General features: G+C 41.4%; 1 protein-coding gene across 2 annotated transcripts; it reads left to right on the top strand.

The window, feature by feature from the left end:
* Positions 1-14,717: 14,717 nt before the first annotated feature.
* slc12a3 (solute carrier family 12 member 3) lies at positions 14,718-26,372 on the top strand. 2 transcript variants are annotated; one of them, XM_069162446.1, is made up of 26 exons: positions 14,718-14,996; positions 15,542-15,679; positions 15,917-15,992; positions 16,097-16,192; positions 16,270-16,409; positions 16,527-16,637; positions 16,737-16,848; positions 17,012-17,142; positions 17,349-17,433; positions 17,580-17,740; positions 18,321-18,428; positions 18,554-18,677; positions 19,472-19,573; positions 20,313-20,468; positions 20,598-20,697; positions 21,532-21,643; positions 21,791-21,928; positions 22,637-22,743; positions 22,872-22,954; positions 23,183-23,251; positions 23,404-23,502; positions 23,637-23,748; positions 24,241-24,327; positions 25,847-25,985; positions 26,080-26,147; positions 26,230-26,372. In XM_069162446.1, exons 1-26 carry the CDS (start codon positions 14,718-14,720, stop codon positions 26,369-26,371), a joined length of 3,075 nt encoding a protein of 1,024 aa, XP_069018547.1. In that variant the 3' UTR covers position 26,372. The 2 variants fall into 2 exon arrangements, with proteins under 2 accessions (XP_069018547.1, XP_069018545.1); XM_069162444.1 differs by having other exon boundaries at positions 23,183-23,260.
* Positions 26,373-27,042: the final 670 nt, after the last annotated feature.

The raw sequence follows: 27,042 nt of genomic DNA, 5'->3' as shown, positions 1-27,042 counted from the left end.
GGAAACGATTAAGCTCTTTTCTTTTTTTATCTAAATTATGAGGGGAAAAACTCAACATGGATAAAATTACAATATACGAGTTTAACATCCAACGAAAAATGAACTTCGGTGGCCTCCGCCATTTCCGTAAACATCAGCAAATACGTCGCGACTCTGACAGAAAAGGTTGAGCTCTGATGTCGGGAATACCACAAGAGGGCAGCGTTCACACGGACGCTAAATACGACCCCATTTGGACGCAGCAAATGTTACAATTTGAAAAGGGTCGCTCGTGAAGCTACGGCAAATTTTTTTACAAAAACGTCAAGCGGCTTTTATACTGAGTTTTAGCTCGTCGTTTATCTGTCTGAGCAGCAGATTTCCTGTTTTGTTTCCCGTTTTCTGAGGAAAAAAAGCCCTAAAAATCGACTGCACAACCTTTTCAGCTTCACAAGTAGAAGCAACTGGCTAGTAGGCAACTAGCAGGTGAACATACGGGAGCATTTAGCTCCTGGGGAGCCAGATATTTCCTTCAGGAGTTGTTATAGCTGAAGGAGAGTAAATATTTGACTTAGCATCCCCCAGGTGGCCAGAAGTACAACTTCAAATGAATGCTAACGTGTAAAGGAAGTTAAGTTTGCTGCATTGACTTAAAAGGCGAAGCTACTGGTTACTAACTTTGTCTGACGCTCGGTGCCGAGCAGGTGGTTGGTCATTTGTAGGCTGTAGGCATTTATTTACTGTCAAACTAAAGAATATTAATTCACAGTAATACTTTTAACCTTTATAAATGCTGCAAATTTGTGGCTAACACTACAATCACTACTATCAATTTAAAACGTTATCAAAGTGTAAAACACTGTTAAATTGAACAAATCTTTCAATAATATTCTTCCCTTTTCAGAAAAGAGCCACTTCAGTACAACAGCTCTTGGGACAAGCATCACCCTTGTGCAGAAAAACATTGGCCTGAAACACAACAGCAATAATTACCATTAGCTTCAAATCATACGTGGATTTTAAAGAGATTTCGCCGCTATCAATGCAGTTATTGCCGTGACACAAGTCTTTAATGGCTCCCTACTTAGAAGATGAGGATTAGGGTGAGGTGTTGAATTAAAAACAGTAAGGGCGTTTGAGCTGTTGCTAAAAGTGAGTGAATAAACCGTTTTTGTTCTTGCCTTCATCTCAAAGTGATTGTTGATGAGCTAAATGAGAAAAGGCAGTGAAGATGTTGACCCCCCCCCCGGTCGTACTTCACTCAGTGACAAGAGGCAGAGTATTCAGAGGAAACGAGCTTGAATTCCCGCACAGGCCAACGGGCTACCTTTTTGGTTTATAATCACTGAAAAGTGGAATGTAAAGATTTCGTTGCCGCTTAATAAAACGCTCTGAATGAGAATCGACTGAAAAGGTGGAATTTGTTTGTGTGTTTAAAGTCGCACAGAAATCACAAGTACGTTCATTTTTTTTTTTTTTTTTCCAAGTTTGTTTACACCACTGGTTGTCAACTCGTGGGCTGGGACCCAAATGTGGGTCACAAAAGTGTATGATAAAGTAAAAGTTACACGTTTATGTCCAAAACTATAGAACTTCTGCTGTTATGCTTTGATTTTGAAAGACATGCGTTTCCTCATTTGCTGCCAGCTTTTCATCAATCAATCAGTCAAACTTTATTTATATGGCACCTTTCATACAGGTTAGTGCAGTTCAAAGCACTTCACAGATGATTGACAGGCCGATAATAAGACAGACAGGTGTCAACTCTAAAAATAACACGAATACAGAAAAACTGTAAAAAAAAAAAAAAAAAACAAGTTGAGAGATGATAGAAATATGATGAAAAAGGCATAAACCTAAAATGGAGAAAGAAAACTAAAGAAAGTAGATAAAAAAAGACAAAATATGAATGAAGAATGAAGTCGAGGAGCTTCAATGAAAAATTATGGAAAGCAAATTTAGAAATAAAAATGATAAAATAGAGTCGAATAAGAGCGAGAATAAAAGATTAGATGGAGTAAATAAAAATATGTTAGAATAATTCATAAAAATTAAAAAAAAAATTGAGAAGGGGAAATGTAAACCCGTGTAATCAAAAGTAAAGCTGAATAGGTATGTTTTAAGGTCACGATCAACACATTTGGTACTTATCAGAAATAAACATCCTTCACAATATCACAATTCAGTTGTCAAGTATGTCATTTCTAAGAGACAAGTTTTATGCAAGAGCCTCTTACTAACAGTAAAAGGCAGATTTTATCCGAAACTCTGAAAGAAATGGAGGATAATGTTTTTGAACTATTCCTTTAAAGTTACTTTCCAACGAGCCCCCTGCCAGACGGTTGCCAGGATTTAGTCAGGATTGTGCACTTTAAACACTCCCAGTCTCTCTGCAAAAATAAAGGTTGACATTCCTCATATGTAATTCAAGCACAATCAGCTTTACACAGATAGTCACATATATTTTATCTGCAAAGAATGGGATTCTGTTGTTTCCGCCTCATTATTCAACCACACCCTTTGTGCTGCACTACATCTAATAATCCATAAGTGTCTCTCTCAGACGGGCATCCTATTATTTCCCACCTCTGTGGGTCCTCCTACCTTTCCCGCCTCTAAGTGCGAGACGTGTCAGTAGAGGAACGAAATGTGAAACCTTCACAGCAAACACTCAGTGCAAGAGCTGAAATCAAGCAGGAGCACCGGCGGCCCTCCTGCACGTCAAACTAGTGCTCAGCAGTGTGGAGCCTCTGCCTCCTGGTGGCGGCGGTGGGAAACAGCAGATCAGCCATTGAAGGCAAAAAAGACACAAAAAATAAAGTAAAATCAGACTGTTTTAAACAGAACTCGGGACAATTATTATTATTTTTTATATTATTATTCGTGTCCAATGAATGAGCTCGTTTCTGCATCCTTGGAGTCATCCGACTCCCACAAAGCTTCGTGACAGCATTTAGATGCAGGGCCACGACTTCAGCGTATCGGCCAAAATGAAGCAACTGCGTGTAAATGTAATGAGGGGATTAAAGCAAAAAAAACCAAAAAAAAACAACCGAATTCTCCTTTTGGAAAGCGTGAAGCCTCCGGGGCAGCTTCGGATTGAGCTGTTTGTTACCACCGAAATGAAAGAATTTCAGCCACGTACGTAATTTAGCTCACAGATCTGCCAACAGAGGAAGAAAAAAGTAAATACACAGTGACACACACACACAGAGTGTTTTTCTGGAGTTGATGCATGTTAGTTTTTTTTATTTCACGCGACAGATCCACAAACACCTGCAGCTTGATGTACTGCCGTCGCTGTAGGTGTGGAGGCTGCTGTCTGTCTCTGTGATTGATTGACAGACCGACTTCTCCCTCTGCGATTGTCTAGCTGTCAGCTCACATCACCTGATAGATAAAGAAACGTTGTTCGCACATACGTGACAATCGCAGCATTTAATAGATTCAGGGGAGTAGCTTTCATTTTCAGGTGAAAATGTGTCAAAAATGCTCATCTAAACCGATGGATGCAAAAGTGTTGGTGTGTGTGTGTGTGTGATGGAGGATAAGGGTTTGCTCAGTTTAGTTTTTTTCACGTTTATCTCTTCTACATCTTCAGTAAATATATTTAAAAAAAAACATTATATTTCATATGTACTCTTGGACTGACACAAAACCATAAATCTAACTGGTTTGGATCCCTAAAATTTGACATGTTTTGATAAATAAACCGTTGCCGCCAAAAAGAAAAAAAAAGTCATTAAATCGATCTGACATGCTGAAAAATATTGAACTATTCCTTTAAAAGTCACTTCCCAACGAGCTCCTGCTAGCGTCTCTGCAAAATAAAAGTTTACTTTCCTCGTATATAATTCATGCGCAATTAGCTCTTACACAGAAAGCACCCCTACAATTTATCTGCAAAGAATAGACGTCCGGTTTCTCCTTTTGTTTCCACCTCATTATTCAACCACACGCCTCCTTTGTGCTGCACTACATTTTATAATCCGTAAGTGACCCTCTCTCAGACGGGTGTCGCGCAGCGCGTTACCCGTGCGGCCCGTGTGGGTCGTCCTACCTTCCCCGCCTCTTCCAGAGGATACTTGACATTAAAAGAAAGTTTGAGCAGCTCTTCGTTCCGCGCAGCCTTTTTTTTTTTTTCCAATTCGCACGCCGCTGACCCGATTGCCCATTCAGTGTGAAATGACATTCTTGAAAGAGCCAAAGCTCTGACAGGTGGCTCTTTGTCATTATTATTCCAGCGTAACAGCCACTTGGCTCCGCTCAGATCGACTCTGCACATACAAAAACATCCCAAGCGCACAGGAAAGCACATACGAGCTTTAAATGAACGCGGCGGGGACGACGAGGTCCTAATCAGCGGCGCGATTACAGAGGGAGTCGACGGGCGCCTTCTTCGGCAAAACAAAAACACGTAAACAAGGGTAAACAAAAGCGCGCGCGCACACGTAGGGTGAGGCACATGAAAATGAAACAAAATGAGGTATTGACTGGCTGTCAGAGAGGCAAACATCATCATTCATCCACGGCGGGGTGACACGGCGCACAAAAGGAATCAATCAGGAGGAGGAGAGCGGAATACATAGAGGCAGCGCAAAGGCCAAACAAATGACTGGCGAGCGTCGGTAAACAAAGCAACCGCTGACGGTGAGATGAAGCGAACAATTAAAAAAAAAAAAAAAGGAGGCTTCAGACGCAGCTGCGTTTCATTCACACCTCGGCTTCGTCTCCGCCGCTGTGGTTCGAAGTGAACGCCCGCATGCCACTCGTAGTTTCAGATGTGCGTGTCTGTTATTACGCCGAGATTAAAATGAAGAAAAGCAGGAAAAGTAAGGCGCGGAAAAGAAAAAACCGGTTGCCGACGAAGCCTTATTTAGTGCGACTCTTAACACGTGCTAAATAAATGCGCGATCTCTTCGATTGTCCAACAAGTAGTTCCGACCCAGCGATCTGATTGGTCAACGGTAGATGTGGAAGGTGCTCAAATCACCGTGACAACACACCATGGTCATCACTCGAAAATATCACTGCGCCCTCTCGATGGGAATATACGATTGGAAATTGAATATTCATTCAGTTTGAGAAACGATCTCCAGAACGGACTAGAAATCGCCTCTGTTGCTAGGCTAGTCGCTAAGGGTCGGCCTTCTTCCCGGAGCGGTAAACATTGCATGTTTTACAAGAGTAAGAGTCTACTGACGCGACTGATTGTTTTTCCAGTTGTTAGTCATACCCCCCGCCCCCCACCATGTGTTGCTGTGGAAACAGAGATGGCACTGACAAAAGCGTTTTTATATTTTGAGGGCGATTTGCTCGACAACACAAACACATTTTTGATTACATGTTTTATTTAGTTGGTAACTTGTTGCAGAATCGCAATATTAGACAAGACGGTGCGCTTTAAATTCGTTCATCGGCACGTCAGCGATGCGTTCTCATGTAATATTGTTTAATCAACATGCGACTTCGTCTCGATGTTTTTGGTTCATAAACAAAAGGCTAAGAGGCCGTTACGAGCGTGGAGTTTTTTCAAAAGGAACGTCAGTCGCGTCTCCGTCTGTCGCCTCCACCATCCACAGACGGGACTGTGCTTTAGGTCGCACCTTCAGCAGAGCAGACGCCAGTTAAAATAAATCTCGTTAAATCAAGCGAGAAAGTCGCCCGCCGCCGCCGCCGGCGCCGCCACCGAGCTCCGCGCCCTTCGGGAGTAAATAAACTGACAGATAAATAAATAAATAAATACGTGGAAAATAAACAAGCGAACACCTTGTGAAGATCCATCATCGTTAGGACGGAACGGCGCGGGGGCTCAGCTCGTCGCACGACCGAAGGCCCGGGGGTTCGATGTTAAAGGCTCCGCCGGCTCGCCTCGTTGTGACCGGTGTACCGAACGCCACCCGTTAGACCAGCGTGTATGCAAATGCAGCTTCATAACATGTGCCGCCGCGTGGCTTCTGAATGCTTCGACGTGACTTTGTGTTTAAACGCCTGGAGGCGTCGCTCAGAATGCAAACCTGACGCTTTTAAATGGGATGTGAAAAGAAGTGGCGCGACCGGAGGGGATCGTGTTTTTTCACACTCTTAGATGGTGTCAATCAGCTTTTACGCACACGTTTTCAAATGAAGGAATCCTGGTGTCCCATGAGGAAAATGACCAATATCAATGTCAACACGTTGTACTATTAAATGCAGGTAGTGTCCAGGAGAGAGTCCACAGACGACATAAACATGGATATAGTTTGCGGGTTTAAAAAAAAAAAAAAAAAAGACAATGTGAAAGTGCTTTAAAGTGCAATACCACCGAGGGCCACTAGGGGCTGGCTCTTTAAAAAAAAAAAATGTCTGGCTCTAATGGACTCCTGTTAAAAAAAAAAAAAGTCAACTTCTGTCAAGAAAAGTCAATAATTATTTTTCCACAAGTCCTTATGGTGTGGTTCGCTGTATTAAGTCCTTTTGATTAGTGTTCTGGTGGTCAAAAAAGCAAAACATCATTAATTGGATAATTATGTCTGAAAGAGAGGTATGTTTGGGGGTGGGGGTCTGGTTTGATTGACATGCCCGGGGAGCAGTCAAGGTTTCCAGCATAGGTGGCAGGTTTTGTGTCTTTGAGTCCTCAGTCAGATCGAGTCAAATCCACCGCTCACTCCTCCCAAGCTCGCCCAAATATGGAATATAGCTTACAGTGTTTTATATAATAACTGTGTAGAGCAGCGTCAGTGTGAATCTGCTAAGGTAGGAAGATTTTTGGAGAGGGCAAGTCTCTGTAACAGCAGGAAACATTACGGTGCCAAAAAAAAAAAAAAGGATTATGATGAAAATATGGGACAGACTTCAAAATAAAAACATACAATTATGGGAGAGATGTAAAGTGAAACTCTACAGTGATTTTGTTTTGAGTAAAAAAAAAAAAAAATTTAAAAAAAAAAAGCGACCGACTACAAGCGAAACGTTGGGCATAAGTAAAGGAACTTGGGCAGCTGACCAGAAAAAATGTTCTGCTGTAATGCAGCACTTTACTGAGACAATCAATTACTGCAGTTAGAATCACATTTACCTTCATCGATCACATCCCCTCCGCAGGGAGCAGACCAGCACATCTCTGCCAGGGCAATCACAGCAAAGTGCTCACACCTGTGAGAGGCTTTTGTGTGTTTTTTTTTTTTTTTCTGTTGTTGTTGTTGTTGTTTTTTTGTCCTCTGAGCTGCCCATTTAAGACGCAGGATTGCTAACGCCTGAGAGGCGTCTGCGGGTGGGGAAGACACGCAGCGACGGCAGCATATTCCTGCACTGGACTCTGAGGCGGACGTGCGTTAGAGTGAACTGGTGGGTTCACTTGTAGAAGTTCTCTGGATCCACACCAGACAGGGCGACTCTGCATGCACGGTGGTGCTCGGCAGCAGTAACTGGAAGGCTGAGGACAAACTGTTGAGTGCAGCTGCAGCAGTCATGGCTGCTGGGTCTTTGATTGCAAGGTAACAAATCTAAATGTGAGACTAAATTTGCTTCTGAGGCACGTGAGCTGTTTTTATGTAAATCTTTGTGTTGCACGGTTCCATCTCCTGTAATTGATACTGATAGTAAGGCCTTTATTTGTATTTGCTTCGCAGAATATTGCTGCTTTGCTTGTTAAGTGTGGTGAACTTCTCCTCAGCTTTTCCAAGATGTAAGTTTGAAATTTACTATATTTTTTGCTTTAGTCTGGAGAAATAAGAATGCTATTTTCTTGAATCTACAGCAGATTTGTGAAAATAAATGTGTTGAAATGCACCACAAGTTAAAATATTTTGCTGCTATACAACAAAGTTTAATGAAACATTTGGAAATCTTCTGACCTGCCACATCAATATAAGGCCTGTGACCCAGGCTGTAATCAATCAAGCTGAGAGCTTGCTGCTTTAGCTGGCACCAGGCCTCTGGTAGGGTAACATGGGTATAAAGGGCACAACAGCTTTGGGAATAAATTATAATTTATGAACATGCAGCACAGTCAGATTTGCATATTTGAATGTCACTGGATTATGATTTCAGACCGAAGTGTGTTAACTTTGCACATATCTGGTACATAACTGCCACCTTCATTAGTAATTTCAGCCTTTGTGACAGCACTGCAATTTAACAATTGTCAAAATGGGGCCCCATTAGCAAACCTCCATTTCTATTTTTTTAAACAGATTTGAGGACTGTTTAAAGCTGCTATAATCAAAATGTACAAATACATAAGTTTTTAGTCTTTCAGCCTTTCAGCCTGTATGCTTATTTCCAGACTAAGCAGGCAGCTGTGTGCCACTGAAGAGCTCCAAAAGCACTTTGTATGCTACATGCTAAGGACTAAACATGATTTCAATTTACTAATGTAAAGTTGGTGTTTGTCATGTCCCATTTAGCTATTGATCAAAGGGGGCTGCACGGAGAGCTTTTTAAAAAGCACCTGAGGGCTTCAATCTGTTTCTTAGACTTCTCGCAACATGTGAACAAACTTTGCGTCATTGCAACCAATAGTAAAATCTGTTGCTTTTATTTTCACAAGTTCTAAAATTTGCAGCATCAATTAACTCCAAAAAAAATGTGTTAAAATCCAACCAAAACTGATTCAGATGTAAATTCAGTGAAATGGTTTTGACTCTGTCCAACATTGTTTATATGATGTAATTTTGTACACTTATCTATATTTTTGACACAACTTCCTATGTTTTCTTATAGACAGAAGTTTTGTGCCACATAAAGCATGGCAGGGTGGAAGACAGAATCAAGTATATGGCTACGGAAATCGTCGCCCTTTCCAATACATCCAAGCTCTGAGGCAGTCTCTTGGAAATGCGCCGCCTGATGTTGTCCGTAATCGATTTGGGGCCAACGCCTGGCAAAATGCCCCGGGAGGTTTTATGAGGGTTCCTAGCTCTGCTCGGCAACAAAATATACCCAGTCCATACAGCCAAACCTTGAGACCATATCAGCCCTTGTCTGACGTTGCCACCAGGTGGCCTCAGAAAATGTCCCCACCAAAGCAAAACTATCCATTATTCAGGCCCAGAGGATTTGAATTCAGCCTGAACGTTCCTTTTCTCAACTTGGGCCAAAACAAAGGAACTAATTCAACCACTGAAGGCTCTGATTTGAACGGTGATGGTGGTGAAGCATCTCCATCCCGCCCGAGCAGTGTTCGGATCCAAAGCAGTTCCAGTAGTCCTTCTGGTTCTGATCTTTCAAGCAAAGGCTCCATAAAGGGAATAAAAAATGCCCATGAAGTTTCCAAGCCAAGTTTTCAATTCAGCTTATCTATTCCTGTCCCACTTCCTACTCCATCTCCAAACCCTTCTAGCAGCAAAGTTGCTCATTTGCCAAGTCTAGTAATACCAGGAGGGATTGGTTTTGTTCAAAACGAGTACATGGAGCCAGCAAAACCGCAATCAAGTTCAACCCAGATCGGATCAGGATGGCCTTTGTCAATTTCCACCGGTGTTGTGAAGCAACAAACACAACAGCAGACTTATCAGACCGCTCGCACAAAACCTACTGATGGCAAACTGACCCCTGGGTACTCGAGCCAGTATACAACTCTTCCTAAACAAATTGGCAACGATGAAGTTCCTGCAAAATGGACAAGATTGTTTGCTAACCCGGATGTATCAAAACCTCTATCTCCATCCCTGACGGGTCCAAAACATCCTCTACCATATGTTTACAGTGGATACAATAACAGTGGCCAAATGAATCCTACAAGGACTGACTATGATAAAGGTCAAACGGTTTCACCGGACCCAACTAAATTACATCTTTCTTTGTCTACGTTGCAAAATGAAAGGGTTCTAAGTGGGCTTTACACAGCTCAGGTCAAACCCAGTGACAACAGCTACGTTCAAGGTCAACCTGATGCGACTCCACCAATATTTGCATCGGGACAGTATAACTACAACCAGTTTAAACCATCCACAGATTTCAAACTGAATTTTGGGCCTGTACCTCATCTAAAGCCGTTATACCCTTCTCCTGCCAATACTCCACCCCAATATAAACCTCCATCAATTGGGTCTCGCAACAGGGAAGTGGCATCAACCACTAATCATGAACCAGGAAATGTTGGGCAAAATTATTACTTTTCCTCATCTCCTTACCAGTACAATGACGGTCCAAGTGGGCAAAAGTCCCCGTCTGATCATCGTACCGCTTTTGGCTTTTTGACAAACTTCCGGCTTCCGTCAACACCCGACAATCAAATGGGTCTCCCAGGACAGGACGCCCACGGACTGGTCAGTAAAAACAAAGACCCAACATTTTATATTGACATGGAAGTTGTAACAGGTGGAGTTGATAGACCGCAGAACTCCTGGCCTCTGACGACAAACTATGGTGGTGCCTCTGGCACATGGACTGGACAGAACATGGAACCGCCCATTAAAACTCCCGCTCCATCCACGGAGAACCTTCCGTCTCTGGTTTCGGTGAGTCCAAATCAACTCTCAAAGCCACTTAACTCCAACTACCAAAGTAGAAAGCCTCAGTCTTACATCACTGTGTACAATCCTGAAAAACGAATGGAAACCGAAAACATTCAGACTTATAATTTTCCACAACAGCATAGTTCTTTATACGCAGGATCGACTGCTGGCGTTCTTCCAACGAACTTTGGGCAACAGCTATTGGCTGAATCACACTTTCACCCCAAGCCAAATGTTTATAATCCCATCACTGGACAAAATCCTCTTGGCCCAACACAACAGCTGCCTGCAGGCGACCAGTTGACTACTTACGGCCTCAATCATTACAGCCGAGATACTAACTATCCAGTATCTATCCCGGTCAGGAAACGCAACATGCTCATCATTTAGAAAGTTGTTCAACTTTCCATCTGCACTTTTCCAAATCCAGCTACAGCACCCAAATGAGTCTTTTCTGTTACCCTAAATCACTCAGCAGCTCAAAGCATCCATTACCAGTGACAACCATGGAAAAGGTTGCAATTCCAAGACCACAAGCATTCACTGTTTATCCTAATTAACACAGCCTGTCATTAACAGCTGTGTTGTCCTACTGGGAATACCTATTTACTGAAAGCATCAGATCCCTTGGCTGTTTACACCATCTCCTGTTTACACTGTTCCATCTTTAAGTCCTGTCAATCCTCCTGCCCCTAATTTTTTACACTCATGTGCTCACCACCAATGGATTGTGCATTGTCCAGCCTACTAATCTCCAGTCACAGGTAGCCTGTTTTCCTAAGAAGACTGATTCTGCTGCTTGCTCAAGACAAAACTTGTGGTCCAGAATGTGCATTTAAAAAAAGTTCCTGAGGATCTACCATCTCATCGGAGAAATCACCTGATGTCTGCATGCAGAGCAGCTTTCAAGGGAAAGCAGACCAGCCACTGGGGAACTACTGCACAGGCAGGCGTTAACACTCATCAGATTAACTTTTAATGCATTCTTGACAACTCGTGATTGCCATTTTCACATGATGTCCTTCATTACAGGTGATGCAGTCTGAACCCAAGCAGTGCAGAGGATGATCGACTGTGCATTTGTCTTAATTAAAGTGTCCAAGCTCCATTCTGTGATTTGATTCTTTTCAACTGTCAGGTTGTTTGACGGAATGGTTTAACATTTAGGAAAAATATACCGAGTCTCTTGGTTACAAAAACCCACCTACTAGCACCTCCATTATGCTTGTTCCATTTGTACAAAAATCTGATGGGTATTTTCAAACTGTTTCACAGCGGGTTGAGTGTTATGTCATTGCCTAAGTGCAGTGACCTTAGAGTCTCTGATGGTTGCCTAGCAGCTTCACAGTGCTAGGTCTCCAGGAAGTCATTACACTTGACTAAAATGCAGTCTTGGCCAAGTAAAATCAAAACCAATTTTTTTTTTTGCACTTTAGTTTTTGTTGAGATGGCACATACTCAAACTAGCATTTTCCACTGCTAAGTATGTTTTTTTTTTTTTGCTGTAGTTTCCTATTAAAATACTGGCATTAATTAAAATGTTTGCAAGAAAGGGAAAATTGTTTTCCTCCCCTCCTCCAAATGTTAGACTATTCTTTCAAGGCTTATTAAACACTAACTTTCCTCTAATATCTTTAGTTTCTGAATCTTCAGTCAAGTCTTGGGTAGAATCCTTTCAAGTCTTGATCTTCACCAGCAACCTTGTATCAAAAAGAAATGCATCTATTTCAGCTGAACTAAATAAACTTGTGCACCTGTCAAAATTTGCTTGTGCTACATGTGGGATTTCAGTCATGTCACTGCGTACAACGTAACCTGGCAGAATCTCAGAAATGCAGTTCAAACCGATTGAGTGATCAAAGGTGTTCCTGCAGTTTGGTGGACAGTCTCCTGGGAGAAGGTGCGAGCACTTAAAAAGATTTGATTACGTACCTGCTGGGTTGCTGCCATTACTTGTTTTGTAGAGGTTAACTTCAAGGCCACTTTTTCCAATATTGGTTTGGCTGCTCTTCCGTTAGACAGATACTGAGATGCAACATGAAGTGGGTGTGGTGGCCCTGTACGGACATCCTTAACCAAGTTTTATCATCGTGCCACAGTCCAACTCCGCTGTTGTGGTTTCTATAGCTTTCAATCTGTACGTTTGAGATGCTTAATGGAGGCCTGTGCTCTTACTGTTATCTGGCATCAAAGTATTTTAAGCTAAAAGGCTAAATGCTATATATCCTCAGGGGAAGGGAAAAATGGGAAATGTTTTACCACTTTACCAGAAGTCCATCACAGAATTCACTGTGTAGTTGGTACAGTATTTGCTAGTCTGTTTATTTCCTCTCTTTGTAATGAACCAATCCATAATCTTAATCAAAATAAATACTTTTGAAATAAACTTGAGCTGCACCAAAAAGTAAGACATCTGTCTTTTCTATTTTGGACCTTTCTATGTAATGGTTCCTGAAAAGAAGTCAGGACTGTATTCTACAAAAGACACAATCACTTTAGTTTTTCAAAGTTGCCACTTTCAACAACTTCACTTTCTTATATTTTGTACTAATTTGTAACTCTTGGGTACAGTATGTACAATGTTTCTTGTTTGGCATGATATTCATTAATCACCTTGATGTTTTGTTCAGGCCTTGAATTACATTCCTAATGTGTTATCATGCGTTTGATTTAGTACATCTCTTACTTTCTATCACATCGTCTCCACTAAGTTTGCAACAATCATCCTTGATTTCAATTTCTCTAATGAACACTTGGTACCGATATGGCATGTGTGATATACTAGTGTGTGTGTTTCATGTTAAGCGATACATTAATTGTCAGCACTTATGTTTAAAACTATACATGGTCCATTTCTAATACGATACCTCGTGGATAGCAGTGACCTTGACTTCTGGTTAACGTGTGTGTGTTCATGTTCATTAATTATCGCTGTAAATAACTAAACTAAGGTCTCGGACAGTTAAGTAGTTCTTACTGATTCCAGCGAAGTGTGAGGCGTGGTTATGTTTTAGTGAACATGATAGGAAACAGCAATTCATTAGATTTGCATAAAACATAAAAGAACACACAAAGGCATTGGTTTAAAAGAAAATGTCAGCGGCTATGTTTGGGATAACAGCTCCAGATTACAACACCAGGTACAAAGGGGGCCTTACTCCTGTTCAACAGAATCTGAAAGGCAGACACGAATGATATTTACCTATGGAATGGGACATCAGATCGAAAAATGGGCTCGATAAATTCATTTTCAGGGTATAAACATATTCTATATTCATAATCATTACATTTTGAGGAGTTTTCAGGGTTTTACCTTTCCCAAAGACCAAATGTGTAGACATCTCAGCCTCCTGATTTTTAACCATCTCCTTTTAACAACATCTACAACAAGGTGTTTTTCACATTATTATGACAATTTCTTCTTATTACTGTTACCCAATTATGTCATTTTTTTTCTATTGAAAATCTCATCCTCTTTTAATAAATCAGGTTATATCATTAAAAGTTTTTCATTTTTTCACATTAGAAAATAATATTGTTCCCTTTATAACAAGAAAGGGATCGTTTTGGGGCATTATGGCTGCAATATACTGCCGTAGGGAAGCTTCTAAAGTCATCAATATTATAATGATGTTTAAAATTCCACTAAAAGGGAGAAGAGTATCATTTAAACCTCTTTCATGCTGTGTTGGCTACCTTGTGTCAGTCAAGGTTATTGTACAGGTCAGTCTGTACATGTAATGATGCTGTTTACAACTTGCATACTGACCAAAAATAGGAGTGAATATTAATAATTAATAACTATGATAAAATAATCATGAATCAATGCAACTGCCTGAATATCTCAGTTCTAGTAATTCTCCACTGTGAGCTTCTGGGAAAAACATTTTTGAGTCTCTTGAAGGACATTGTACGTAAGATTCCTTGTTAAATGGAACAACTTATTTCCTGGTTGCAGCACAGTCTGAAATGATTTCTCAGTTGACCCTGCAATGTGAAATTGTCCATGTCAGGCTTAATAGTTCCTATAATGAGTCTTGTTTGACTGTTCACTGAACAAGCCTTCTTACATGGCCTCCAGCTCTTTCTGCATGGTTAAGGTCAAATATAAAACCAACCCTCGCAATAAAGCCTCCCTCATTCACCTGAAACGACAGCATGGCTTCATCACCTTCACTCACTCACTGACTGGTTGTTGGATAAAACAGCTGTTGAAGGAAGAGATCTCTTAAAAAAAAAGCCAATCAGCTGACTTTCTTGACTTTATTTGTGTTTCCGGTCCTCATTCTGACCTTTTGAATGGAGCTCCCGGTAGCCACCGATGGCGTGTACAGACCCAAACCTTCTCTGTCCCTATCTAATGTGAAGGTGACATCTGGAGGGTTCGATGAGTCCGGTTACTACGACGGTGTAGTTCGCGGCGACGCGAACAGCGTAATGTCCCGGGGGTCCGTTGCCCCGACGGGCCACGAGACCCTGGACGTCCCGCCGCACTACGACTTCTACGCCAACACGGAGGTGTGGGGCCGACGGCGGCTCTCCAGGCCGTCGCTGTACCAGCTGCACGCCAAACCTGAGGTGAGGAAATCTCTGCAGTTTTATCAGCTCGTATGGCTGATTACCAAAATTAAGAAAAAGGAACGAAAATGCTGGTTGGTCAATTAAAAAAAATACAAAAATCGCTCTTTTGACTTAAATTTGTGTTAAATATATTTTGAATGGTCGACTTGAGTTCATGATACGTCTCTTAGGTTTGATGTCTTGATCTATTTTTGTCTTGACTGAACAATATTTGCGACATTTTCTAAAAGCAAAGACCTGCTACTGCTGTCGATGAAGGTAGTTGTACGAGACAAACGGTTGTTTTAAGCCTACATTTTTGTGCTAGACCAGTTTCGTGAGATTTATTCTTGTCTTTTCTTGAACTATCTCTTATATTCACCTAAAAATGACAAATCCATCACCGTTTTATATTGCTGGAAGGAAGAGGCGGTAGTAGAGTGCATACAGTGTAGTTTACTGTACAGATTATAAAGCTTTTTTTTTTTCTTTTTTTTTAACAAAGTTGTGATTTATGATTTTGGCCTATTGATGTAAAATTGACCGAATATGATTTGACCTAGGATGACTCCAGACCTCCCATGTATGAAGAGACAACAACTGGACAGATGGAAGCAGGAGACAGCTCTAATGAGGACGAGGACGAGCAGAAGGAGCCGCCGTCTGAACCGACTCGCTTTGGCTGGGTGCAGGGAGTCATGGTAGGCAGGAAGGGTTTGGACCGGTGTGGGTTTTGTGGGGTATCATTGAACTTTAGGAGAGGTTAAGATCAAATTTATGCACAAAGATTGCTGCTGTTGGATGCTCTTTGAATCCTCTTGCGTTTCCAAAAGACCCTCTTAACCTCCGCGAGATCTTCGATGATTGGTGACGCCATTTTCCAAGAGAATTTGATCGGTCAACCATTCGTCGCCTCTATGTTTTGATCCGTCTTCTAGATCCGCTGCATGCTCAACATCTGGGGAGTCATTTTGTTCCTGAGGCTCCCGTGGATCACCGCTCAAGCTGGTATAGGTACGACCAACAAAAAAACCCTCCTTACACCTTTTTACGTACTTTTATCGCTACTTCATCCACAGCAGCTGATGAAACGTATTTCGTCATCGTCTCTCTGTCAGGTCTGACTTGGGTGATTATTCTTCTGTCCTCTTGTATAACTGGGATCACTGGTCTCTCGACTTCAGCCATCGCCACCAACGGCAAAGTCAAAGGAGGTTCGTTCGCTCGGCAACACAACCCATAAGAGTAGCGCTACCCGACGCCCACTTTCACTCCACCGTCTCGTCCTCAGGCGGGACGTACTTCCTGATCAGCCGCAGCCTCGGTCCAGAGCTGGGCGGCTCCATCGGTCTGATCTTTGCCTTCGCCAACGCTGTAGCCGTGGCCATGCACACCGTGGGCTTCGCAGAGACCGTTACGGACCTCATGCGGGTGAGTAGTGTAGGCAAGCGTGTTCACGTGTCCGCGTGCAAAACCGTACAATAAACAGTCGATCTTTAAATTCTCTTTGAAAAACCTCCCGAAATGTCTCTAAACTTTCTCCCTCAGGAACACGGAGCCGTCATGGTGGACCGAACCAACGACATCCGCATCATCGGCATCATCACCGTCACGTTTCTTTTCGGCATCTCGATGGCTGGCATGGCGTGGGAGTCGAAGGTTTTTATTTATCACTATAGCAACATACACAAGTGCTGTTCTTGCATTCAGACATGTGTCCGCAATCTGCATGATAACGGTATATTAAACCTTCCACAGGCTCAGATTCTGTTCTTCCTGGTCATCTTGGTGTCATTCGTAAGTTACGTTGTTGGAACAATCATACCGGCTTCACCGGAGAAACAAGCCAAAGGTTTCTTCAGCTACAAAGGTGATCATCAATAATTGTAACAAACAAAATAAATAAGTCTGGCATTATTTACATCGGCGTATCACGACCGTTTATCGAAAAACAATGCTTTTTCTACATTCAGAAGGCTTATGATTCTGTCCTCGTCATAACTCCAGTAAGCTGACCGTTTCACCTTCAACAGCGGACATCTTTGCTGCCAATTTTGTGCCTGACTGGCGGGGGCCGGAGGGCAGCTTCTTTGGCATGTTCTCCATTTTCTTCCCCTCCGCCACCGGCATCCTGGCAGGGGCTAACATCTCCGGAGACCTGAAGGTTTCTATCTTTTTTTCTCAGCTCTTTTTATTAATTTTTTTTGTTTCTAGCAAAATCGTGATGCTATAAAACAACAGTGTATTTATAAAAAAAAAAAACCTGCCTGCTTCCTGCACGTATATACACATACATCTTCATTCATTCAGAAGTAAATTGTAGTGCACTTTAAAAAGCCTTATGTTACGTTAATGACGTCTCCTTCCCAGAATCCAGCGGTGGCCATCCCCCGAGGAACGCTGTTGGCCATATTCTGGACCACAGTGTCCTACATCATCATCTCGGCTACCATCGGTACTGTATCCTTATTAAAGCCCGTATTTAGATTTCTTCCACTTCTTCCACATTTGCTGTAATCATGAGACAAAATATGACTGATACAAATTTAAAAATCGATTTCTTCAGGATCAGGGGTTGAATAATCTTCGTGTTGTTTCCAGGATCCTGTGTGGTGCGCGATGCGTCCGGCCTGTTAAACGACACCCTGTCTTCCTCCTCGTCCAGCGAGGACTGTGTCGGATTAGCTTGCAAATACGGATGGGACTTCACCGAGTGTATAGACAATAAGACGTGCGCCTACGGCATCAGTAACTACTATCAGGTCGACACAAACGCATGCAGACAAAAAAAAAAATCTCCTTTATCTTTACATTTCTCTGTTTCTGTACGTTTTTGCTTGACATTGGTTTTCTGTAAATTTACTGGAGAAGAAAACATGTGCATATTCCCAAAACCTTTTGTTTCCTGATCTGATTAATTGTTCAGAGAGATGTTCCCACGATGCGAGACACGCAAATACTGTTAACGCTCGAAGATATTATCGGCCGAAAAGTTGCACGAGAAATTACCGGCAGAAGTGGATCTGCTTTTTTTTTTATTTCAACGTCGCTTTCCAGAGGAGAAAACAACTTGTCGCATGAGTTGCAGACCATACAATCTATTACACCTTTAAGCTCAGTTATGTCTTGTTGCCACTTGGGGGCGACAAAGCGTAACGTCTGCCTCGCCTGCTGGTCTGTTCAAAGAGTTGTCTTTGACTGTTCTTCCACTGCCAGTGGCAGGAATAATTATCAAAAGTGCTAATACCACTGAATATATGATTCAGTCTCTCTTTATAAGTCGCCTGGTTGACAAAGTGTTTTTCTGCCCTGTTAAAAAGTAAACACATTTTGCGTCTCCAGTCGATGAGCATGGTGTCGGCCTTCGCCCCGCTCATCACCGCTGGTATATTTGGAGCTACTCTGTCCTCAGCGTTGGCCTGCCTGGTGTCGGCTCCCAAAGTCTTCCAGGTACTCATTAAAAGAGTTCGTGTCGTGTCTTATCACCCATTAGATATTTTCTTGTGCCGGTTTAAAAAAAACATTCCCACGTGTATTATTTTCGTCTGTCGTTTCATTTTTTTTCTTCTCGGTAGTGTCTTTGTAAGGACCAGCTCTACCCTCTCATCGGCTTCTTTGGCAAAGGTTACGGTAAAAACCACGAACCCCTCCGAGGCTACCTACTGACGTACGTCATCGCTGCCTGCTTCATCATCATCGGTGAGGCTTCGAAGTAGGGACGTGGATTCTTTAAAAAAAATTTCACATTTTACTTTAAAGCATTATGTTGCAATAGAATGTGTTTATTTTCAAAATGTAAATAAACAAAAAAAAATAACAGCAAGTAAAAACCCAAATAGCAGTGATTGATATTACAGCTGTCTGGTGAGATTTATTTTATTTTATTTTATTTTTTTTTAGATTTTATACACTTTATTAATCCCCGAGGGGAAATTTCTTCATGCATTTAAAAAAAAAAAATCTATTTTTAAGCTGTTAACATCTTCAAAAAAAAAATTGTTTTTTCAAATGCAGCAGCTGAAATGAATCATAATGGAGGTAAAAAAGTAACACCAGTGTTAAGAGATAAATAGCCTATCTTAGTAGAATCACAGCTGCCAACACTGCAGCCATTGCCTTAAGTGAAATTCATATATTTAATTTCATTAAGCTACATTTAAATCTATCTTATATATATTTACATGTAAGATCAATTTAAAGACTTAAATTCAGAAATTGTAATTTCCTTCCCGCTTGTGTTATTAATAATAGCCTGAATGTTTACTTGTTTACTCTCCTAATGCTGTATATAATTGTATTAAGGTCGAGGGTCATTATATGGAGCTCCTCTTGCTGCTGCTTCTCATTAAAAAGCCTTCAACTAGCAACACATGGAAAGCAGTCCCAGGAAACATAGAACATTTGTCACAGAGGTTATTGCTGCCCATGATTGCTTATCAAAGACGTGTCTCTAAGCCTCTTAGTGCTCACCTTCTGTATTACCTCATCGCCAGCTGAGTTGAACACCATCGCTCCCATCATCTCCAACTTCTTCCTCTGCTCCTACTCCTTGATCAACTTCAGCTGCTTCCACGCCTCCATCACCAACTCACCAGGTAAAGGATCCAGATGTGACGCGCGTGGCTTTTAACGGACAGATAGATATTGTAACACTAATATATGAGAAAACCAGAGACTCTCAAGAAAACATATAAGAATAAAAGACACTTTCCTCCCACTGTACAAAAGTGAAAGCCAAAAAGATCACGGAAGTGGGAGGAGTCTGTGCGGTTTAAAACAAATTTAACATAATATCAGTCGGTGTAGTTTATTGCTGAACGACACATTTTGTGGTTTAAAATAGACAAGAATAAATCACATAATTAATGAGGAGACCAGTCCTTCAACATCCGAATGAAAAAAAATCACAGAGGTTCAGTTGTCTATCATGATTATAACAGCAAATGAATTGATCATGAAATAGATTCAGACGAACAAACATCCACATGATAGAAAGAAAAAAAAGTACTTAATATGACATAAACTATAGTTGGGACAGAATATTTGAGGCATACTACTTTGATTTGTTTTAGTTTGGCTCATGTCCACAGAGTGAATATAAATATGGACGTAGCAAATTATGATTTGCAGTAAAGCCGAACTGAAGCCTAAAGAACTGCTTACTGGTCGGTGCCAATTTTTTTTTCTAATTGGAGCCAGACTAAAGACTTAGGAATTAAACTTACAAGATTCATAATGCAACAGAATAACTGACCGATACAAAACGAGTGTCGACCCCTCGTGTGTGTGTGTGTGTGTGTGTGTGTGTGTGTGTGTGTGTGTGTGTGTGTGCAGGTTGGCGTCCGTCCTTCAGGTTCTACAGTAAGTGGCTGTCTCTGCTGGGCGCCGTGTGCTGTGTGGTCATCATGTTCCTGCTGACTTGGTGGGCGGCCCTCATCGCTTTCAGTATTGTCTTCCTCCTTTTGGGGTACACGCTCTACAAGAAGCCAGGTGAACTAACACACACACACACACACACACACACACACACACACACACACACACACACACACACAGTTGAATCTGCCTCGAGAAAGTGTGGAGCCGCCAGCTGCTCCATTCCCACTCTGCTGTGTCCAGCTGTGAACTGGGGGTCGTCGGTGCAGGCGAGCTCCTACAACATGGCTCTGAACCAGTGCGTCAGCCTCAACCACGTGGAGGACCACGTCAAGAACTACAGGTCGGTGACGATCTGCGGTTCATCTGCTTTGGTCTAAAAAATACTGCTGTCTCGTGCTGGATGTCGAATTACATGTTTAGTTTAGTGTTTACATAATAGTTAAACGCTTTTAATGAGAATAAATTCAGCCTGCGGTTTGTCAAATGTCCAAATTTCAGCACCTCACTTTTTTTATCTGGAGAATTTTTTTGTTCACAATTGATTGACCCTCACAATATAATGTTATTTGAATACTAGTTTTAAGAAAATCTTTGTTCCACTGACAGACTTTTTTGTGTGAAATGAGCAAATTCCACAAATTACCATCATATTTTGTGTTGTTCTTAGTGTTATATTATAATTGAATGTGTTTTCAAGGCTTTTAGGTCCTTGTTTGCAGACCAAAAAATATTAAAGTGTGCAGAATAAAAAAACAAATATTTTAGATTTTGCCTTATTTGAAGTTGGAAACGGCACTGTACCAAGATTTAAAGGTTGATGCTGCTTACATATAAAGTTAATTTCAAGGCTATATTGTTTTTTTAAATTTCATTTTTAGACTATATTTTCTTGTTTGTTTCGAGGAAACTAATCAACTCCATTTTGCTTAACCCCCTTTTGTAGATTTGTTTGAGCTAACAGAACATTTTGTTTAGTTTCTAGTAGGGGGGTTTTTTTTTTCAGTGAAGAACAGGACCAAAACATGTGGCCAGGAGGATCCAGATTATTACATCTAGAACATAAAGGACTCTCAGAAACATACATATCAGCTGACTTATCAAGAAAAAAAAAAAAAAAAAAAGAGTAAATACAGTAGCTCTGAACTGAAGTACTCCATGACTGAACTTCTTTCAGGCCTCAGTGTTTGGTGCTGACGGGTCCTCCCAGCAGTCGACCTGCTCTGGTGGATCTCGTCAACTGTTTCACAAAAAGTCTCAGTCTGATGATGTGTGGAAATGTGATCACTGTGAGTACAGTTCAAAATAAATACACATAAATGCTACAATGTTGATTCAGTAAAAAAGAATAACAGGAGCAAACTCGGTTTTGAATATTTCAAATTTCCATATTACGGCCGAAGACTAAACTCCTTTTGGTCGCCGTGTTCTGTCAGGCTGGTCCCTCTCCATCAGCGGAGGATAAGGCGAGCAGCGAGAGTCACGTCACCTGGTTGAACCAAAGGAAGGTCAAGTCCTTCTACAGAGGAATGGAGGCTACAGAGCTGCGATCGGGAGTTAACATGCTGCTCCAGGTCAGAGTCCCACCAGCTGAGTCCTGTTCCAAACAGCTGTTTTGTCCAGCTAGAAAACTCCTAACGAACCCTCGTTTTCTGCCTCAGAAGGAAAGCTCTAGTGATGTAGTCACAGTGGCTCAAAACCAACAAGGAGCAGATTTTACTCAGGACTATTAGCTGTTAAGAAAAAAGAAAAAGAAAATATCGCTTACAAGCGGAAAAACAGCCGATGCTACCGTGGGTGGAAGACATAACTTATGTGTTACTATTTTTAAATCCATTTCAACAATATATATATATATATATATATATATATATCTACTTAAAAGGTGCCCATTGTAATTTTCTTCTAGACAAACAAGTCATATATATATATATATATATATATATATATATACATATATATATATATACACACTGTGCATTTTCTTCCAAATAAAGATGTGGAAAGCTGTTTTTAAGCATTTACATCCATGTTTACAAGCAAGCAGTCTTCCTGTTGTCTTGTGCTTATTTTTCTAACTTTTACTTTGATGTAATTTTGGTTTTGTTTTTTTTACGGCTGCAATGATCACCTCAGGGAATTTATATTTTTGTTATTGAATTAAATATGCTGCACTGGATCCGTTTGATGCTGTTATGTTTTCGGTATGTAGTTCGTTGAAGCCCGGTGCCTCCAGCAAGGCCTCTCACGTTCTTCTGCTCACGTTGCTGATTGTCCACCAGGGGGCAGGATTGGGCCGAATCAAGCCAAATGTTCTGCTGATGGGCTTCAAGAAGGACTGGCACAGTGACACTCTGCAGGCCGGACACAACTACATAGGAATACTGCAGTGAGTGCAGTGGAAGCTACTTTCGTTTAAATATTGTGTTTGCAATAAAGCTGACACAACCTCAAATTCAACTTTAAATCAACGTGTGTTTCTGTGTGTGTGCAATTCATTTCTCTTGCGTGTTCCAGCGATGCCTTCGACCTACAGTACGGCGTGTGCGTGCTGAGAATGAAAGGCGGACTGGACGTCTCTCGTCCGTCTCCGTCGCACGGTGAGGGACTTAAATTCGCATTAGAGCAGAGTGCACGGAGAGCAAACGAATTTCACGCCAACGATAAACTCTTTAACCGCCGCAGATGCTCCTAAGGTGTCGGGTTTGTTTTGGCGGTAACGAGGCGGGCGCGGCGGGAAGTGCAAGTCCACATCCATCCATCACCGTTGAAGCATCTGACAGTCAGCAAAGTACATAATACCCAATATGTTCCTGTCTTTACTTCAGTTAATCCAGGTTTTGACGGAGGACCGGAGGGTATAAACGCCGTCTCCGCCCGCTCCCGCATTCGAACAAGCGCTACGTGTACGTATAAATATGATTATATCACCGGCATTCATTTCTTTTATGTAAATCTATGTCGATTCTGAACATTAATACTCAAGATTTATGATGTAAATCAACTGTAAAAAAAACAACTATTTTCTGTGTATTCATTTGTTTTGCAGCTCCCGTCTCCATTGAACCGGAGCCTCAGTCCGACACGGTGTTTCAGAACAAACAAGGGAAGAAAACCATCGACGTGTTCTGGCTGAACGACGACGGAGGTCCGATTAAATCTCCACCTCTTTTATTTCTGATTTCCAGAATATCACCGCAGGTTTCTTCCTCATTGTGTGTGTGTGTGTGTGTGTGTGTGCGTGTGTGTGTGTGTGTGTGTGTGTGTGTGTGTGTTCACCAGGTCTGACCCTGCTGCTGCCCTACCTGCTGACCCGCAGGAAGCGCTGGGCCAAGTGTAAAGTTCGAGTGTTCGTGGGAGGAGACGCGGACAGAAAGGAGGAGCGGAGGGAGGAGTAAGCGGCCGGATAACTTGCTTATCGCCGTTAGATCGCTGCGATGCGGGTCTCATCGGATCAGTCGCATTTCTTTGGTTGTCGGCCAAAACGTCTGAACCCAACAAAACAGTGTCTGTTGTCCATTTCGTGCTCCTCGTGTCGTCGGGGTTTTAGAGTTGTTGTTGTTTATTTTTTGTTTTGTTTTTTTGCTGAAACAAATCTGATGAGAGCTGCGAGAGTGAGACAAACCAGTGCAGCGGGGGCCTAAAACCAAAACAATGAGCTAAAAGAGGCTATAAAACTCTGAAAAGAGCTGTAGAGTTTCTCTGTGGGTTTGTAATTACAAAAAAAAATATGTATTATGCCCTTTAAGTAAGCAAATGTCAGTAGGTCAGCAAGAGCAACTTTCCTTTAAACATTGTTTGTGATTTTTAAAATATTATTTCTGTCGTTTCTGAATTTGAGAGTCTGAAAATGTTGAAAACCAAAAGCTCTCTGTTGTCTCTCCAGGGTGCGGGCGCTGATCGAGAAGTTTCGTCTCGGTTTCCACGACGTTGAAGTGCTTCCCGACATTGACCAGAATCCAAAATCCGAGAAGTAAGACTGCTGAAGCTTGTGTCAGTGATAATGAAGAAGAAGAAAAAAAAACAGACGGAAAAATATCTGTCTGGCAAATTCACTGACCTCACAGATGTTTTATGCTGATTGAAGTATATTCGGGATATCCACCACCGAAGCAAACGACCAGATGACAGGATAAAGGTTCTGTTTTTATGATCTTGGAAAGTCTCCCTGTAGCACGGCTTTGTTTTAATCTTCATTATTTTAGTTTTGGGCTTTTATAATGCATATTCCTCAAATCAATGTGGGATAAAAAAAAAAAGAAAAGAAAAGGGAGGTTAATAGCTTATTTTTGCCCGGTAACAGGTTAATAAACAGGTCATGCATGAGTTTTACAGTTTATGATTTTTAATTACACTTTATAGCAGGGGTCACTTATTACTCAAAATGTATTAAGGGGCGGAGCTTATTCCTGGCACTGCGTGTTAGTGTGTTTTTTTGAAAATGACTCATAGGCAGATTCTGTGTCACATTCAAAAATGTCCCCTTGGGGATTAATAAAGTAACTACCTAACCTAACCTAACCTAAAAAGAGTGAGCTGCGTTCAAGGTCAAAAGGTCCTGTTCACTGGGAGTTAGACCGGCCTTGTATATTAACATTATATCTACAGAGAATTTTTACATTTTTACTTTACAGTTTATGTAAACATTAGATTATGTCGGGAGGGCAAAATATGTTTGCCCTCATTTTAAACCACGCTTAATTATTCACGGCATTCATGGCAACCCTCATTATTGTAAGTCCAGGAGCGCCCTCTGCTGAAGAGGATGAGTCACTGGAGTAGTCAGCCTCAGAAATCAAAAAATGAACTGCAGCTCAGATTAAAGCCCACATCGGTGCTTCCCAACATCTCAACATCAACTGGAAACGCCACGAAATATTCTCTTAACTCGTGAAATTAGCTCTATTTATTCCCAAAAAATTGTCAATGCCTTTTTTCAGCGTTGAAACTAGTAAAAAGTTCTGTTCAGTCCGTGTCAGATTTAAACCTGCTACCTGCTGAAATGAGGCCCAAACACAAAATATTATGTTAACTTGTGAAATTTGCTCACTTCAAGCAAAATCTGCCAATGGGTTAAATATTTTCTTAAAACATTTCAAAAATAATTTATCTTACCTTAAAAATAGTATATAGGCTCAATTTTTTTTTTTGCTTTTTGTGTTGTCAGAATGCAAATTAAAGACGTCTGAAATTAAATTATCGCACTGAAACACTGAGACAAATCAAGAATAGTTACCTTAAAGCAAGTCTCATAACTGAATGCATCATTTGTCTTTGATGAGAAAAAAAAAAAAAGATCTAATCAATGTAAAAATAACATGTTGTGACTTTTTTTTTGAATTTCCTTTGTAACTGCGTTATGATATCCTCAAAAATCGAAGTTTGTGCAGAAGGTTTTGTGGATGTGAAAAAAAAAAATAGCACAAATGAATCCAAACTTTTCTTAACGTAATCAGAATAGCAACCTCTGCCTTGCATCTATTGCATCCCAGCGTCCATCAGTTCGAGAACATGGTCAGCCGCTTCAGGCTGGACACGAACCCTAAACAGGACTCCGAGTCCGCGGCTCCGAAACAGCGGGAGGAGCCCTGGATGATCACAGAGCAGGATTTCGAGAGGAACAAGGCCAAGGTCTGACGCGAGATGATCACACGCTGCTTGAAAACGATCCAAAAAAATAAATATGTATTTTCCTTTTTCTTAAAATCGTCCACTTTTTCCTCAGTCTCTCCGTCAGATCCGTCTCCACGAGGTTCTGCAGGATTACTCCAGAGAGGCCGCTCTGATTGTTATGTGAGTACAGTATGTCAGCCTTTGAATAAACGTAATGTTACCAGCTCCGCCGGTGAATCTCCATCACTGTGTCTTTTATCAGCACCATGCCGGTGGGGAGGAGAGGGGCGTGTCCCAGCGCTCTCTACCTGGCGTGGCTCGACTTCTTGTCCCGTGATCTGAGACCTCCCGTCCTATTGGTCAGAGGAAACCACGAAAACGTTCTCACCTTCTACTGCCAATAAAACAAAAACGTCTCCATGAGTTGCAGAAAACAAACTATAATCCTGACGTCGCAATGCCTTTTCAGACTATTATACATTATCTGATTTATAATGCAATGCTTTGTGTTTTATATATATATATATATATATATATATATATATATATATATATATTAAACACATTTTAAAAGAAAAACAACAACAATTAATCACTCTTGGAAATGGATCACAAACTTAAAGTTTTTTATTGATTGTAAAGAAAATGATTTGTAATTTTTCTGCAGTGTGTTTGCAGTATGTTTGTTGTTTTTAATAGCTACCGGGTGACTCCTGTGAGATTAGTCCCAAGTTGCCAGCTGTCATAAAATGACTGATGCAACTCCACTGAATAAACAAATTTATTTGCCTGATAAGTGTCTGTTCTCGTCAGAGCGTTAAAAATAAATAAATTTTAAAAAAAGACCTCTCACTCTGTGGCCATTTTTTTCAGAAACAGTCAAAGTTAAACTTAACGACGAGTAAAACTGCTGATATTATTCACTTACGTTACTTATTTACTTTACTGTGTAAAGTGTTAATTACTGCGCATGCTCACTGAGGAGGAGGAGGAGGAAGAGGAAGAGGAGGAGGAGGAGGAGGGGGAGGGAGCCTCCACGTCCTGAGCGCGAGCGGACGTCACCCAATCAGGAGCG

Source organism: Embiotoca jacksoni, unplaced genomic scaffold, assembly GCF_022577435.1.
Source record: "Embiotoca jacksoni isolate LCO1_2020_lvr unplaced genomic scaffold, fEmbJac1.0.p SCAF_3, whole genome shotgun sequence".
NCBI classification, from domain to species: Eukaryota; Metazoa; Chordata; class Actinopteri; family Embiotocidae; genus Embiotoca; species Embiotoca jacksoni.
Note: the sequence above shows the minus strand (reverse complement) of the source record. Positions and strands in the feature narration are given on the sequence as shown.